Source organism: Zophobas morio, unplaced genomic scaffold (genome assembly GCF_036711695.1).
Source record: "Zophobas morio isolate AGI-343-1 ecotype UQ-CSIRO unplaced genomic scaffold, CSIRO_AGI_Zmor_V1 ptg000005l, whole genome shotgun sequence".
Classification (NCBI taxonomy): domain Eukaryota; kingdom Metazoa; phylum Arthropoda; class Insecta; order Coleoptera; family Tenebrionidae; genus Zophobas; species Zophobas morio.
This window is the reverse complement of record NW_026972110.1, coordinates 17,986,721-18,003,723: the sequence shown is the minus strand read 5'-3', so window position 1 is coordinate 18,003,723 and position 17,003 is coordinate 17,986,721. Positions and strand designations below refer to the sequence as shown.

The 17,003-nt window shown below is 34.6% G+C and overlaps 1 protein-coding gene across 12 annotated transcripts in view; it reads left to right on the top strand.

Moving 5' to 3' along the window:
* The window catches only part of LOC135122908 (tensin-1), a 395,140-nt gene that overhangs the window by 247,656 nt on the left and 130,481 nt on the right, over positions 1-17,003 (top strand). Inside the window, exon 1 of one of the 12 annotated variants that reach the window (XM_064047404.1) lies at positions 8,196-8,765. The exons of 10 other annotated variants lie outside the window; for them this stretch is intronic. In XM_064047404.1, coding sequence (XP_063903474.1) covers positions 8,703-8,765 — 63 coding nt within the window. In that variant the 5' untranslated portion in view covers positions 8,196-8,702. Of the gene's footprint in view, positions 1-8,195; positions 8,766-17,003 lie in introns of those variants that run through there. One more of the 12 variants, XM_064047410.1, reaches the window with a different exon arrangement.

Genomic DNA, 17,003 nt, shown 5'->3' with positions numbered 1-17,003 from the left:
CATCAGATCTGTCGAAATTAATTTCATCCTCTCTATGTAGGTTATCCTTGATTTACGAGCACTTAAACGTGAAGGAATCGAGTGCGAGGAACGAATCTCTTTTTACCAGAGACGTCTCGCAAAAAAGCGGATAATAGCGAAGCAATAAAATCAGTCAGATTTTCCATTACCTCGCTTTTATTGTTTATTTAATGACCGGAAACAATTCCTGCGATTTTTCTATAGATTTATTTTCAGTATGAGACAAACTTGCGTAATTTTGTACTTCAGGGGTCTAAAAACACGCCAAATAACTCTACTCCAACAGCGCATTCACATGGTTGCGAAATTTTTTATTCCGGGGAATTTAAGATGGACTCTAAAAAATTCGCATCAAGGAGAGGATAAAACGTATGCGGACTGTTTGTGGAAAATGGAGAGAAACAAAATGTGCTTTTACATGACCACATTAAATAGCACCGCCGCCATAAAAAAAGTAAATATTTTGGGGAATTTAGTGGGAGCTGTCGGTTTTCCGGCTTGTACCCACAAATCCGAAAAATTACGTCAGCGTATGTAGGCTTGTTCGCTTGTTTTGTCGTTATCGTCAAATTCAGGACTTATTAAACAGACCCTGATTTCTTGTAAAAGAGATAGGGAATGTAATATGGAAGTTCTCTTTGAGGAAAACAGTGCGTATTCTCGGAGAAGTTCCGACATTTCCACCATATCAAAGGGGTGGATCAAAGCCGTCATATGTATTTCTCTCCAACCAGAAGATCTTGGTTTCGCCATTTTGTCTTTGAGGCCATTTGCGTCGTTATCTTTCATTTGTGTCCCGGATTTTAGTAATGTTTGAAAATCACTGAAGGGTTAAGGAAAAACATTTTTGACGTTTAGATAATTAGTAATTACGTTCTGTCAACAACTAATTTTTTTGAATTTTTTTGGTCTCGAAAACAATAAATACAGTTGGTAAATGTTTGCCCGGATAACATTCTAGCCTAGAAAGATATCCACAGAAATTATTATTGTAGGCCATCCTGTGTACTCATGTATTCGTATATTAGTAACGTTACGAATTTTAAGGAAAAAAAAAAAAACAACTGGATACATTTTTAAATTTTCGGGTTGTCTTAAATCAGATTTTTATTATTGGCACAATCGTTGCCTCAACATTGGCAAAATATACCAATGAGATAGTTTTGGTTTTAAGTCATTTTGATTTTTGGTCTTACAAGATTCATGGGATTTTGAAATTCTTTCAAATTGCTGAACAAACAAGACAAGGGATCCCCGAGATTGTTTCAAACTACTTCAGAAATAAAACGCAAGATGTCCCCGGGATTCTTTAAAACAACTTCAAAAACAAAACACAAGGAATCCCTGAGATTCTTTCAATTTATATCAAAAACAAGATGAAGGGATCCCCGACATGCTTTCAAACTACTTCAAAAACAAAACACAAAGGGTTTCTGAGATTCTTTCAAATTACTTCAAAAACAAAACACAAAGGGTCCCTGAGATCTTTCAAACTACTTCAATAACAAAACAAAAAGGGTTCCTGAGATTATTTCAAACTACTTCAAAAACAAAACACAAAAAGTCTCTGAGATTCTTTCAAATTACTTCAAAAACAAGACAAAGGTTCCCGAAATTATTTAAAACGATTTCAAAAATAATACAAAGGAAAGATATTCTTTCAAATTACTTCAAAAACGCAACACAAGGTATCCCCGACATTCTTTCAAACTACTTCAAAAACAAAATATAACGGGCCTCCGAGATTCCTTCTAATTATATTAAAAACAAGACAAAGGATACCAGAGATTCGTTCAAACCACTTCAAAAGTAAAACACAAGGGATTCCCAAAATTCTTTCAAATTACTTCAAAAACAAGACATAAGGGGTCACCGAGATTCTAATAAATTGCTTCAAAACCAATACATAGAAAGAGATCCCAGAGATTTGTTGAAATTGCTTCAAAAACAAAACACAAGGGGCCCCCGATATTCTGTCAAATTAATTTAAAAATAAGACGATAGATCCCTGGGATTCTTTCAAATTACATATTTCAAAAAAACAATACACAGAAAGATCCCAGAGATTCTTTCAAATTACTTCAAAAAAAAAAAAAACACAAGGGGCCCCCGAGATTCTGTCAAATTAATTTAAAAATAAGACGATAGATCCCAGGTATTCTTTCAAATTACATATTTCAAAAACAAGCGAAGAAATCCCCAAGATTCTTTCAAATTACTTCAAAAACGCAACACAAGGTATCCCCAACATTCCTTCAAACTACTTCAAAAACAAAACATAACGGGCCTCCGAGATTCCTTCTAATTACCTATATTAAAAACAAGACAAAGGATACCAGAGATTCGTTCAAACCATTTCAAAAGTAAAACACAACGGATCCCCAAGATTCTTTCAAGTTACTTCAAAAACAAAACACAAGGGGCCCCCCAGATTCTGTCAAATTAATTTAAAAACAAGACGATAGATCCCAGAGAATCTTTCAATTTACATATTTCAAAAACAAGCGAAGGAATCCCCAAGATTCTTTCAAATTACTTCAAAAACGCAACACGAGGTATCCCCGACATTCTTTCAAACTACTTCAAAAACAAAATATAACGACCTCCGAGATTCCTTCTAATTATATGAAAAACAAGACAAAGGATACCAGAGATTCGTTCAAACCACTTCAAAAGTAAAACACAAGGGATCCCCAAGATTCTTTCAAATTACTTCAAAAACAAAACACAAGGGGCCCCCCAGATTCTGTCAAATTAATTTAAAAACAAGACGATAGATCCCAGAGAATCTTTCAAATTACATATTTCAAAAATAAGCCAAGGGATCCCCAAGATTCATTCAAATTACTTCAAAAACGCAACACAAGGTATCCCCGACATTCTTTCAAACTACTTTAAAAACAAAATATAACGGGCCTCCGAGATTCCTTCTAATTATATTAAAAACAAGACAAAGGATACCAGAGATTCGTTCAAACCACTTCAAAAGTAAAACACAAGGGATCCCCAAGATTCTTTCAAATTACTTCAAAAACAAGACATAAGGGGTCACCGAGATTCTAATAAATTGCTTCAAAAACAATACACAGAAAGAGATCCCAGAGATTTTTTCAAATTGCTTCAAAAACAAAACACAAGGGGCCCCCGAGATTCTGTCAAATTAATTTAAAAATAAGACGATAGATCCCTGGGATTCTTTCAAATTACATATTTCAAAAAAACAATACACAGAAAGATCCCAGAGATTCTTTCAAATTACTTCAAAAAAAAAAAAACACAAGGGGCCCCCGAGATTCTGTCAAATTAATTTAAAAATAAGACGATAGATCCCAGGTATTCTTTCAAATTACATATTTCAAAAACAAGCGAAGAAATCCCCAAGATTCTTTCAAATTACTTCAAAAACGCAACACGAGGTATCCCCAACATTCCTTCAAACTACTTCAAAAACAAAACATAACAGGCCTCCGAGATTCCTTCTAATTACCTATATTAAAAACAAGACAAAGGATACCAGAGATTCGTTCAAACCATTTCAAAAGTAAAACACAAGGGATCCCCAAGATTCTTTCAAGTTACTTCAAAAACAAAACACAAGGGGCCTCCGAGATTCTGTCAAATTAATTTAAAAACAAGACGATAAATCCCAGAGTATCTTTCAAATTACATATTTCAAAAACAAGCGAAGGAATCCCCAAGATTCTTTCAAATTACTTCAAAAACGCAACACAAGGTATCCCCGACATTCTGTCAAACTACTTCAAAAACAAAACATAAAGGGTCTCCGAAATTCCTTCTAATTATATTAAAAACAAGACAAAGGATACCAGAGATTCGTTCAAACCACTTCAAAAGTAAAACACAAGGGATCCCCAAGATTCTTTCAAATTACTTCAAAAACAAAACACAAAGGGCCCCCCAGATTCTGTCAAATTAATTTAAAAACAAGACGATAGATCCCAGAGATTCTTTCAAATTAAAGATTTCAAAAACAAGCGGAAGAATCCCCAAGTTTCTTTCAAATTACTTCAAAAACACAATACAAGATACTCGTATCTTCGTGATTCTTTCAAGTTTCTTAAAAAAAAAACACAAAACACAAATGGTCTCAGAGATTCTTTCAAATTAGTTCAAAAACAAAACACATGGGGTCCCCGAGATTCTTTCAAATTACTTTAAAAATAAGACACAGGGTCCCAGAGGTCCTTTCAAACTACTTCAAAGATAAGTCATCATGGATAGGGACAGATGGGACCATCTAAAATCGGGAATTTTCCAGAGGCACCAGCAGCCGTGGTACACTACAGCGGGTGTCCAAATGCAAATTTTATATACTTTTAAATGAAGTAAAAGCCCGTCTTTCAGGCGCCATTAATAGGGAATTTGTCACTTTGAAAATCATATCTACATGAGAAACAGATTTATGTATTTAGTTGCACATTGACAATAAATCTACGGAAATGCATGACAGTAAACGGTAGTTTTGTAGCAAATAAATGATAACTGGTATCTCATGCATCATTGATTATTAAATATCTATAAATATAAACTGTAAGAACTGATAGTACACACATTTGTACACATTTTTATCGTGTTGACGCATTTTTATGGTAATTTTATACAAATATGGCTACATTTTTTTAATAGAATTGTAGATTGTAGTACAAAAAACATTACTGATTTTCCATAAATACCAAAGGAAAATTTGAATTCGTGCGCATGCTTGGGTTAAGGTCCACTCACGAGCATGCGCACAAATTCAAATTTACCCGCCAAAAGTGACCAGAACCCGCACTATGATAGTTTCATAGATCACTTTGCTCCATAAATTTCCAACCACACACAGAAGACACAAGCAGCAGGAAACCTAGATTCTTGTATTATAGGAAATAAGAGCACAAGAAAGCACACATTCATCAGAATAACCCTTTTATCAGTCGAAAATACCAAACTAGACACGTCAACTTTACCTACCGTTGCGACACTTTTAATATTTCTGCATTGTCAAGTCGGATCATGCGTGATCTCTCAACAAATACAGCGTCACATTCTGAATTTTTCATCCGCACTTATCTCATTTTTTGATTGTTGTTTTCCCATTGTTCAAACCTAAATTCAACAAAGGCGTCGACTGAGATATTCTTGTTTGATTTTATGAGCAATATTGAAACCAGATTTTCATGGTCATGGGTGTAAATCAATAGTTATTACGCAGTTAAAGTGCACGTGGCATAATTCTTCCAAGAAAATAGGTCTCTATGATTTTCTTTTACGTTTATACTGTTCTTGAAACGTAATTGAGACATACTACGATTTAAAATGGTGCATTAACACCGAAACAAAATAATGGAACGGCACTTAGTTTTATTATTACCTTCTTTCACTTACAGGAAAAATAAATGTTGGAGACATTCTAAAAATGACTGCTACTCAATGTTCTTAATGTTCGTAAAGGTCATGCAATTACTTTTTTTGGTTATTTAGGACTATTTATGGATTCTACGTAGACACTGTTCTTGGATAAGTGCCTAGTTGTAAGTGGAGATTTCCTTCTTAACAATTCGCTTATGAATTATGGGCGACAACCCCTTGTAATTAGTGACATTTGATATTTCTTTGATAAATTATCGAAATTCAATAGCAGCATGAGTGCTTTATGATAAATTACATTTAAAAAGATGTCGAGAGGATTCGTTCGACTAGTTATATGTATTTCGAAAGAATTCGCCTATTAAGCACTAAGGGGAAGACTAATGAACTAAACTACAATGGAGCAAAACCGCCCGAATATTATTCTGGATGAATAGCTGTTATCATAGTGATTGTGTTATTATTATTAAATATAGGCGGACGCCACATTACTGTATTCTTACATTTTCGAGAAAATAGTGTGAACCATTCTTAATTAAACTCAAAGGACATTCATAAACCACAATTACAGGAGTACTTGTCTAGCGATTTATCATTTATATTCCATGAGATATATAAAGTCTAACAACAATCGGTCCAGTAGTTTGGAAATTATGTCCAATTAAAATTAGACAGACAGACGGAGGGAAAAAAGGGTCCTACTTTCTGTAGTCTAGGGGTCATGAAACGTCGAAAAAACATGAAAGTAATTTATTTACCGTACGCTCTAGATACCTATTTTCGTAGTGAGACATATATGAAATATACTTGCAACGCTTGGCTATTAACAACTGCATTTTTATGATAAATGGAAACTTGCTAGAACAAGACCTCTGTTTTAAAAGAAGGGAATCCATCTAAGGTTGCCAATTATAAATCCGTAACTGTTCCTTCTATATTCGGAAAAGTATTACAACAAGTGTTTTACAAAAGGTTCATAAATCTTTACGAACGCACAGAAATATTTCGAGTTCGCCAATATGGATTTCTCCCACGGTGTTTAACTTTTTAACTGTGTCGAAATTTATGCGACTGGTTGAAGATGAAGGTTACATTAATCTAGTGTATACAACTTTTGCTAGTGCACTTGATTATGTAACAGATGAAATGTTACTAAACAAACCTAATCTCTTCAATTTTGCATTTTTTAAATTTTCTTCGACGGTGAAAATAATTAATAACGCGTTCTAAATCAAACCCAAAAGTACGAGGACAAAAACCATTTATTCCTACATTTTGTCAACAGCTTCAATAACAAAGAATTTACATTGAGGTTAAATTATGCGTTCTTTCAAGTTGGTCTTGGAAACGCTTGGCGTACTTCGAGCATAAATGTTCAAATTCAAGTCGCAAGAAAATTATTAAATCTGCAAGAGAATAATTAAACTTGAAACAAACTATTAAACTTGTAAGCAAATATAAGATCCTCCCGGTTTTCGAATCCACGAGGGTATGAATTTAACTGCAAATTTTCAAGGTATTTTCTCTCAAAAGGGACCAACGTTTTGATCAGTTTAAATGCCATAAATGAATCTGAATTATCGATCTGACAAACGAACCCGAAATTTTAATTCAAATTGGGACACCACAATACTTCTCTAAATTGCAAAGTTTACCAGTAAGGAAGAGAAGAAAAAAATTAAGTGTTCAGGAACTTAGCACTATATGACAAAATTTCTTTCTGTTTGTAATGGGATCTCCGTATCCTTGCTCGTGCTAGTGTAAACTACACAAAATAAATAATCATGAGTAATCTAGAAAATTGGCAAAAACGTAGGGCTTCCTTCTTGGCATGAATATACACAATATTGCCAACAACACACTTTATTAACCGCTAACTTGGTTTAAATTTAAACCTTTTGTAATTAACCGGTTTTGTTAACTCAGAACGAAACAATTATTTTCAAGCGAATTAGTGTGTGGCTGTGACAAAATTCAGTGTAAGTTTGAAATAACCTGAGAACTAGGACTTTGCACACAGTTCCGGCGCACTTCTCGTTTTGAAAATTGCCGCAAGATAACACCGCAGTGTTTTATTAAAAAAAAAAAAAAACCGTCAACAGTAAAAGCCTCGTTCCTCTGAGAGCCGACTCTCCGACGGAGACTTATTGAACGAGCGGTTGTGGCAATTTATTTAGTATAGGAAAACGCGATAGGTAGATAAAAGACGCTATGATCAACTGCTGCGGCTCGCAACCATAGGTGCATTTTAGACCGACAGTGAAAAATTGCTATAGATATTTATGCTATCGCTACCGGGTACTCGCAAACACGAGTAACTAATAAACTCGTGTCATTCGATATTCGCTTTCCGCAACGCCTAAACGATGGCCTTTGATAAAATTTATTGAACATAGTTTTACAGTTGTCCGCCAGCACTAAAAAAAGGTAAATTACGTCGCTTTATATCCATCTTATCAGTCGAAATAGCAGCACCGAACACTCACGAAACCATTGTCATTGAATCGGCCATAAAACTCCAACTGCCTCAAAATCGGCTATCACACCGAAACGCAACACGTAAATTTCCATTAAACTCCCAAACAGCAATTAATATTGATACCAGATCCTCACCAACGGGATTAAAGCAACAACCAGCACTCCCAGCCGCCAACACGCCAAATTCAGATGTAGAAAATCGAAGAACCGTTCCGATTTCCGACTTCTCCGCGCCACTGTACTCAACATAAACATAAACACAGCTCGTGGCGTAGTGAAAAGTGTACCGTGATCCCATGCAAAAGTGCAGGCTCAGTAGTTTGGTTAATATGAAGTTGGTTGGTGGTTCTCCGTGCTGGTGGCACCGAACGTGTGATTGTGGTAAATAAGCGCTCAAGTCCGCCTATTCAGCAGGATTAAGCGGCCAGACGGCACGCCAGTCCTGCGACGTGATCCTTGCAGGACTGCCGAATCGCAGGCTCAAATTAGCCTTCGCCTCACTGGTGACTTTCTTCTCAGTCGCTGCGATTGGTCAGATGGCGGAACTACCGGCAGTACCGGCACACGCGAAAACTGGTAATCCTTGCGGTTGACAATTTATGCCTCGTTACATCAGAGCGCAAACATCAAATATTAAAAGTCCAAATAAAATCGTCGTGGCGGGAAAAAGTTATCTGTGTCTGTGATAAAAACGGTGAATGTAAATATTTGAATGTGTTCAGTGCGCTGGGAGGCACAGACATGTGAGTTTATTGTGCAAAATCGTGATGTTGCGGTAATTAGTGGATTTACATTTTGAGATAAAGGTCGAAAACATGCGATAAGCCTTGAAGATGCCGGGCAGCGAACGAGTCAACGACGTTGTCAGCAAGGAGGAAAAAGCGAGAATCAAGAAGGTAAATGAGAAAAAATTGATAATGGACACTTCATTAAAATTATTGGCGGGGCTTGTTGACAAACCGAAATGGGAGGTTGTGGCGAGGTCAAGTCCATTAGTTCGTTTAATCCCAAATTATTCACAACCGGCACGAATTAGGTCATTAGAAACTGTCATCGCATCTGACGAAATTGATGAATTAACTGGGTAATACCACGCTAATTTTTTATAGCGGATTCGAGTTTGCACATCGTGACATGGGCAATGGATGAGAGGATCCAATTTCGCATTGTTCGTAACTGGGGACACATTTGACGTTTCTACATAGCGGAACGTTTTTTCTGTTCTAATAATTTATCACTATTCGTCTTATTTTTACTGTAAGTTTTTTATGCGATCTTATTAGTGCGAAACAAAAAATGTCATCACTTCTGTTCTTTGCCGAGCTTAAGAATTTTTAGTAAATCGGTACTGCGTCAAGTTCTATAAGAATTAGAATTATTAGTTTTCCGGCTAAGGCTAGACTAAGGTTGCTTGAAACTCAACTAATACAAAGTTTGGTTAAAAAAATTACATCACGAATTATATTAGCTTCGGTAGCTAAAAAGACAATTTTTATTACCTAAATACCGTTTAATTGATGGTTGGCGTGTATACGTAATCACGAAATCTGCTATAAATAGGTATTCGCGAACATGTTACATTTGAAATTATTTTCACATTTTCACCATTTATTATAAAGTAATTGTGCATTTATCAGCAAATGGTCAGAAATAGTTCAAGCGCCAATTTTGCATTGTTGTTTTTCGTTTGCGGTGTGTGAAACAAAACAACAAGTTTTGCCACTCAAAACTTGTTGTTCATTCAAATAAATAAGCCTAATCAAATCGATTTATTTTTAGTACGTGAGCAATTAATTTAACTTAAAAAATTGTTGGGTTTGCATTACTTGATTGTTGTAAGTTGCTAGGAAAGCTACGCAAATTTGTCAAAAAAATGTGGAATTCGTAACTTGATAATGGGAAACTTGATAATTACATTGTCATTAACATTTTAACGCGTAATTTAGTTTTAATTAAAAAAATCTCGGTGAATAGTTCTCGACCTCTTAATTTATAATTTTATCACCACTTTCTCTCTTCACGGGTTGTACACCGGGGTGTTACTAAGTAACGTGCTTTCGAAAACTGCAATAATTATTTCATAATTGTGGCTTTGGGTTGCTAATACTGAACATACTCAATACTAAATACAACGTCAGTACTAATACCAAATATTTTTCACAATTAATCAACCGTGATGTCTGTAAATTGACAATCGTTGGTCGAAAATATTACTGTTACTGATTGTTGACTAATATATGATTTCTTCATAGTACTGAGATACAAGATCAAATCTACGCATATTATTTTGCAAGATTTTTTTTTAGAATAAATTTTGAAAATTTTTACGCCATTGGTTTCAAGTAAAGTTTCTGTGTATAGCCCGATTTCGCGAAAAGGAGACGATTGGTTATATTTTCCCCGTTCCAGCGTTTGTAGGTCCAAGGAATTTGTTCAAAAGCTTCATAAATGTAACTTTTGACTCGAAGTGACGACTGGTTTTTGAAATATTAGATTTCATGGTACAATTTTTAAAATATCTCTTAAATTTTTCAATACCCTCTGTTCACAATTTTCGAAATTTAATGAAAGACATTTTGTTATAGATTTCGATTTCGAGAAGTTAGTTCCGGACTCATTTCTTCGAAAACACCTATTATTTTTTCAGAATAATTCACTTCATGGTATCGAAATCAACTCCTTTTCTCAATTTCGAACGTGTTCGCACAAAAAAATTTTGGGAAGTAGATTTACGTGAGCTAATTTCAAAAACATGAAATGCTGATAGTCCTGGTCCAAGATTCCTTCATTGAAGAATCTGGGACAATTGTGTCAATTTTATTAAAAGGAGTCCCTGCATTTGCGCGTGGGATTTTCAACACGTTTTCAAAATGTAACATATCCCATTAATATTCGGAAATTTTAAACGTAACTTGTCCACAGCTTACGTTATCCAACGCAAAACCGGTTTTTTTGTAAACAATTTATCGTCATCTTTTTATGATTTTGGTGAAATTTTTTCTTCGCGTACCTTTAAAAATCAGTATCTCGGTTATTTATGGAACTTTTGGAATGCGGTTTTCGCTACTGTTTTCAGCATACAGATGTCTAGAGATATAATAAATTCAGTTTTTGTCTAATAAAGTGTTTTTACTGTATCTCATAATATTGTTTGGGTAGTTTCAAAGAGTTCTTGAAAACTGCGTTTCGAAATTTCCATTAAAAAAATATATATGATGGTAAACTGATTTTTAAAAAACTATTTCAAATTTCATAACAACAATTTTGGAAGAAAACGTAAGGACTAGCTCTAAGGACGTATTTAGCGCGACTCTGAAAAACTACGAGGGCAAAAAGTCTTTACGGAGGAATATGGTGGGTCTATGAGAGAGAATAAACTTAAATTCACACTTCTAAATTCAAAATCGGATTTTGAAATTATCTTAAAAATTGCCAAACATATATGAGGTCATGAAAAACTTCAGGAGATCGAAATCGACAAAAATGTCGCTTTTGCTAAGTTTAGAAAGTGCTCTAGAAAGGTCAAACATTTCAAAATATTGAAAAATTGACTTTTCCTGAGTTATTGAAAAATCCACACAAAAATTTGTGTGACCCATATTCTGATTTGAAAAATATAGCGTATTCATGATTCCGGAGCCAGATTAAGGGCTAGTATTGAAAATTCCGGAGCAATTATGCTATGTTAAGGATCTACGTCCGGAAAGATAGGGTGGCCAACGATTATGGAAAAAATTGGTCGAAGATTACTTCGACAGAACTTCCCTCGCTAAAATTTTGAAAATATCTCAAAAATTGCCATATTTCATTTTGATAATTTTGGAAATAATTAAAAAACTTCTGGGCATTAAAAACCAACAAACCAAATTTTTAAGATCATGTTCGATGGCGCTCGGAAAAATATCAAAAATTGCCTTGGAAAAATTGAGCTTTTGGCGAAGTTGCCTTGAAATCTATAACGCATTCCATACCAAGGTTAGAGCCGAACATTGAAAATTCCGGAGCTGTCGTAGTGTTTTTGTTAGAACCTTTTTATATTATATACATAATTTTCCACGTTCTAGTGTTTAGAGCTTCAAGGAATCCGTAGAAAAACCACAGAAATGTAACTTTTGCCAAATGATATACCCTCTATCCTTCATTTTCTTAGAGGGTATGTTAATTGGCAAAATCGGTCTTATTTTAGCAGGTACTAACTCCGCCCTCCCACCCACCCTCTTTTTTCTTAGAAGATATGTCATTTGCCAAAATCGGTCTTATTTTAGCAAGTATTAGCCCCGCCCACCCACCCACTTTTTTTCTTAGAGAATATGTCATCTGCCACAATCAGTCTTTCTTAGCAAGTACTAGCCCCGCCCGCCCGCCCTCTCTTTCTTGGAAGGTATGTTATATGCCAAAATCAGTCTTATCGTAGCAAGTACTAGCCCCGCCCACCCCCCATCTGCCCATTCTAACGACTAATTTTATTTCTGTTCAGTATAAGACCATGTATTTCATTCAAATCGGATAAAAGAAATCACTGAAAAGGAGACAGGGTGGGTGGGCGGGGCTAGTATCTGCTAAGATAAATTTGATTTTGGTAAATGACATACCCTCTAAGAAAATAAAAAATGGGTGGGAGGGGCTAGTAAAAAACCATTCGTATCTTAGCAAGTACTAGCCCCGCCCACCCGCCCTCTCGTTTCTTGGAAGGTATGTCATATGCCAAAATCAGTCTTATCTTAGCAACGTACATATTCAATGCAATTCCAGAAAAATACAAAGGCCAAAAATTTTGAAAAAGGCACAGGAATTCGCTTTAAAAGTCAAATTTTTAAAATGTGTCAAAAACTGTTATATTTCATATCGGCGATTTTGGAAAAGTAATAGGAATTCTCCAAGAAGTGAATTCACGAAAAACTTCATGTGATCGAGATCAACAAAAAATTATTTTCCTTTGCTAAATTTGGAAGGAATCCGAGGGAAAGTTGAGCTTTTGTGTTAAGTTGGCCAAAAATTGACCGCAAATTTTGTGAGATAGTTGTAGGTGAGCTAATTGCAAAAATATGGCATGTTGAAAGTCTGGGTCCAAGACTGAAGGCTCTCATAGAAAAATCCGGGATAAGGACATTATTAAGGACATATTCAGCGCGATTCGGAAAACCTGAGAGGCTAAAAATTAGAAAAAAAATTGAGCTTACACAGGTCTATCAAAACAAATAGTCTCAATTTGATATGACAATTGGTTTTCGCTGTTGTCGGTCTCAAAGTCAACTTTTTAAAATATCTCAAAAAATGTCAAAATGGTGTGAATTTTCGAAGAACTGAAGCCGTTAGAAACTTCAATTGATCGAAGAATTGCATAGGCAAATAAGAAATATCATTCTGGCTGAAGAGATCGAAGTAACAAGAATATCATTTTCGTTAGGTTTCGAAGGTTCTCAAAGAAAAGTCAAACATTTCAAACTTTTCAAAATTTTGAAAAACTGAGCTCACAAAATTGCTTAGAAATCCAAAAAAATCCGGGATTTAGATCTCGACGTGCTGATTAAAAAAATACAGCATATTTATCCTTCGGGAGCAAAATTGAGGGCTAGTACCGAAAATTCCGGAGTAATTCTGCTGTGTTAAGGACCTACTTCGAAAAATGGATGGTCAAAAATTACAAAAATTTATCCGGGAAAATAAACCGACACCGACAAGCGGCGCTTGGGAAAAGAACATTTCATAGAAAAATCAACCTTGTGGTGAAGGTGCCGTACAATCTACAAAGAATTCCGCACTAAGATTAAAGCCAAACATTGAAAATTTCGCAGCAATCGTAAGATTTTTGTGAACGGCATATTTATATTGGGTGATTTTTTAAATTTCTGCTCTAGTTGGCCATGACGCTTGTGTCAGCCGTTTCAATTGCGCTGCTGATATACGCGTCATGGCCAACTAGAGCAGAAATTTAAAGAATCACGTACTATACACTCAATTTTCCACGTTCTGGTTTTTAATTTTGTTTAACTTAATTTATACTGAAATAATGCGAGAAGTTCGTTTTGTACTTTTTTTTTTTTAATTATTCAGAAGTAATAAAACAATACTTTTTTCAATTTAACTTGCCTCTTGAGTCAAAAAAAACTACAGAATCATTAGTTTCAGCAACCAGAGTCTGCAACTGAAAACGATTTCTCTTTTTCTGTCTACGTTTGGTATGACTATTTCATGCTAATTTCAAACCAACAGTTCTTATCGAAAACCGATAAATAGTAATTTATTTTAATGTGCTGCAATATATTTTTACAATGATGCATAAAATCGCAAGCTGATGTAACTGCACACAGTGGAACAAAAGCGTGGAATTATGCGACTAAAAACAGTACATCTTGAAACAGTTTTCGCAATTTTTGAAAATAAGCAACTCTCACTTCGCCAGGTTTACTATAGTTACGAAACATCTAGATACAAAAAAACTACCACAGGAGAATAAGTTTACATCGGTGATAAATTTGTAGACGATGACTCGAAAATAGTACGAACACTCACTTTCACTGTTAGTTAACGTTCATTTGTCTCCTTTTGAAGTAAAAACCGTGAGATACATAAAAATTTCAAACCACACTCTGTACACTTAAATTTTTAATTGACGAAATTCACCGATCTTGACTCTTAATTATCAGCTGTTTACAACAATTAGTAGATTTTTCAAGGCTCCACAATCGGCTTGATCACACACGAGTGTAAATAAATTGTCATCATTGAAAAATAATCAGCCTCGACCAGATGGTCTAGCGGAGTGCGTTTTCCTCGTTTGTATATTTTATTAATAAAAAACGTTTTGCAGATGGCCTACGATGCTCTGCGCCAGCATACACAGTCCTGTATTTCTTAAGTGAAAATTAATAACAGGGGATGTTGTTTTAGTGGCCGTTAAAACAGGAACACGACTTACACATTTACTAATATCCTCTAGCTGGTAGTTGTAAAACTCGATATTCACTTTTATTGCACACGTGTCATTTCGGATCACCTCAGGAATAGAGGAAGTAGCATTGAACCCTTCATAATGTTGTAATTTATGTTTCATTGTTGCTCTAAAAATGCTTCCGTTCGGTGATTTTAAATCTGATTTAGTCGGGTTTTTCTAATGATAGCATTTTGTGTAATTAAGCGATTATCATAAATCTTGCTGCTTTGTGTGGCCAGTACGTGTGGAGTTTGATTATCTACGGTTTGAATGTAGATTTAATTGCTTTAATTGTTTCTATGTTGGATTTAATGGAAAAGTGAACAGAGTAATAGCTCCGGGCGATGCATCAACGAAATTAATTCACCAGTTCGTCTTTATTGTATGGACCAAATTTTGTAATCTTTATTACTTTTACATATTCATATGAGTCATTTAAATTTCTAATCTGATGTTGTGAAATCTGATTTACAAACGGAATTTTGGGTTAAGACGGTTTCAGCTACACGGTGCCTCGTTAGCTGAGTTTTTGCACGAAGAGGAAATAATGCAATTCGTTTAATTAGATAAATAAAAAGCAAATAAGGTTTTTCATAACGGGCGAAGAGGAAGGTTGCGTAATTTTATAAATATTACTATTTGCAACTCGCAAATATTAACAACGATCCTAGAAAAATTGCGCAAAATAAAGTCTTTAAATTATTTCTCAACGTTTGTTTACATAATGTGTTTTTTTTTATTTACAACGCAGTTGTACAGAACGATTATAAATGTTTGTTGATGGAAACCCGCTGTGTTTTTTATGTTTCGTTCTGACGACGTACTTTTCAACGTTTTGATATTTTCTGCATTTGTATTTTTGAAAACTGTTGATTTCAAGTGAAACTCGATTGTTGAATCGACGTTCAGCAAGCTTTTCATCACGATGTTTTGAACGTAAAAATTCCACTTGCAACTGCATCTAAAATTAACGTTGTAGAGAAACATTCCGTGAGGACGCATATTAAGACTCTCGCTATTCATAATTTATGTAAACGATTTGTCAAGGAAGTTACAACAAAAAATTGGAATTAGTGGATTATTGCGATGGAATAATCTTGTTAATTATGCTAGTTACGTTAAAATATACAAACGCTACACGATATAAGTCTTTAGGTTAAACAATAATAACAAACTGCTTGAAAAGGAAACCAAGCGTCCTGATATTTTACGCTGATAAACTGATGTTAATAATTTAAGCAAACAAATAAAGCCAGGGATGCATAATATAGTGCTACTAAAATTCTAAAGTTGTACCATATGGAGTTAAAATGGTTGCATTTTTTAAATGTGTTATGAAAAAAAAAATTCTACATGAAAATAAAACTTCCTGTTTCATCGAAAAATATTTTACTGGAATTTACCTCGTTTCACTAATTTCAAAACGAAATATATGCCTGAAAATGACGATGTTCATAATTGTGTTGCCAAGTAAATTGACTAGCAGTGAATGAAAAAATTTAACTCTGCGCAACGTACTGTTAATTTAATCTTTCCAAAAGAGGTAAAAATAAAAATGGGGGTCATTCAACGAACCAGTTTTTAAGGTCGATTAAATGATACCTTTGAGACTATATTTTGCATATTTTTTATTAATTAATTATTTTACTTTCATGTTTTCTCGACGTTCCATGACCCCTACAGAATGAAAAACAGGTCTCCCGTTTACGTCTGTCTGTGCCACTAGTCATTAAACAGATTATCTGCGAAACTACTGGATTGATTGTTATCAAATTTTATACGTATTTTAGGAGTATCGTATAGGTGGTAAAACAAAATTTATCTGATCATGTCCACGAACAATTTGATGACGTCCACTCAAAATTTTGCATAGTAAATATTATTTAAACTCAATGTGTATATAATGTAACATACTTCAGTACTTGTGGTTTATGAATCCGCTTTGACTTTTTTTTATACATTATTAGATATGAATGCTGTAGGATTGTTTCTGAATTTAGCCAAACTTTGGTTGTTGAATTGGGGTCATACGTAAAAATTTAACTTCCACTATGAATCTAAAATTAACGACTTGGAAAAGCACATATTACACCAGGATGTATGCTAAGATTCCTGCTATTTATAATTTATGTAAACGATTTGTTATCAAGGTTAAAACAAAGAGAGAATTATGGTGGGTTATTCAGATGGAACAAATTTA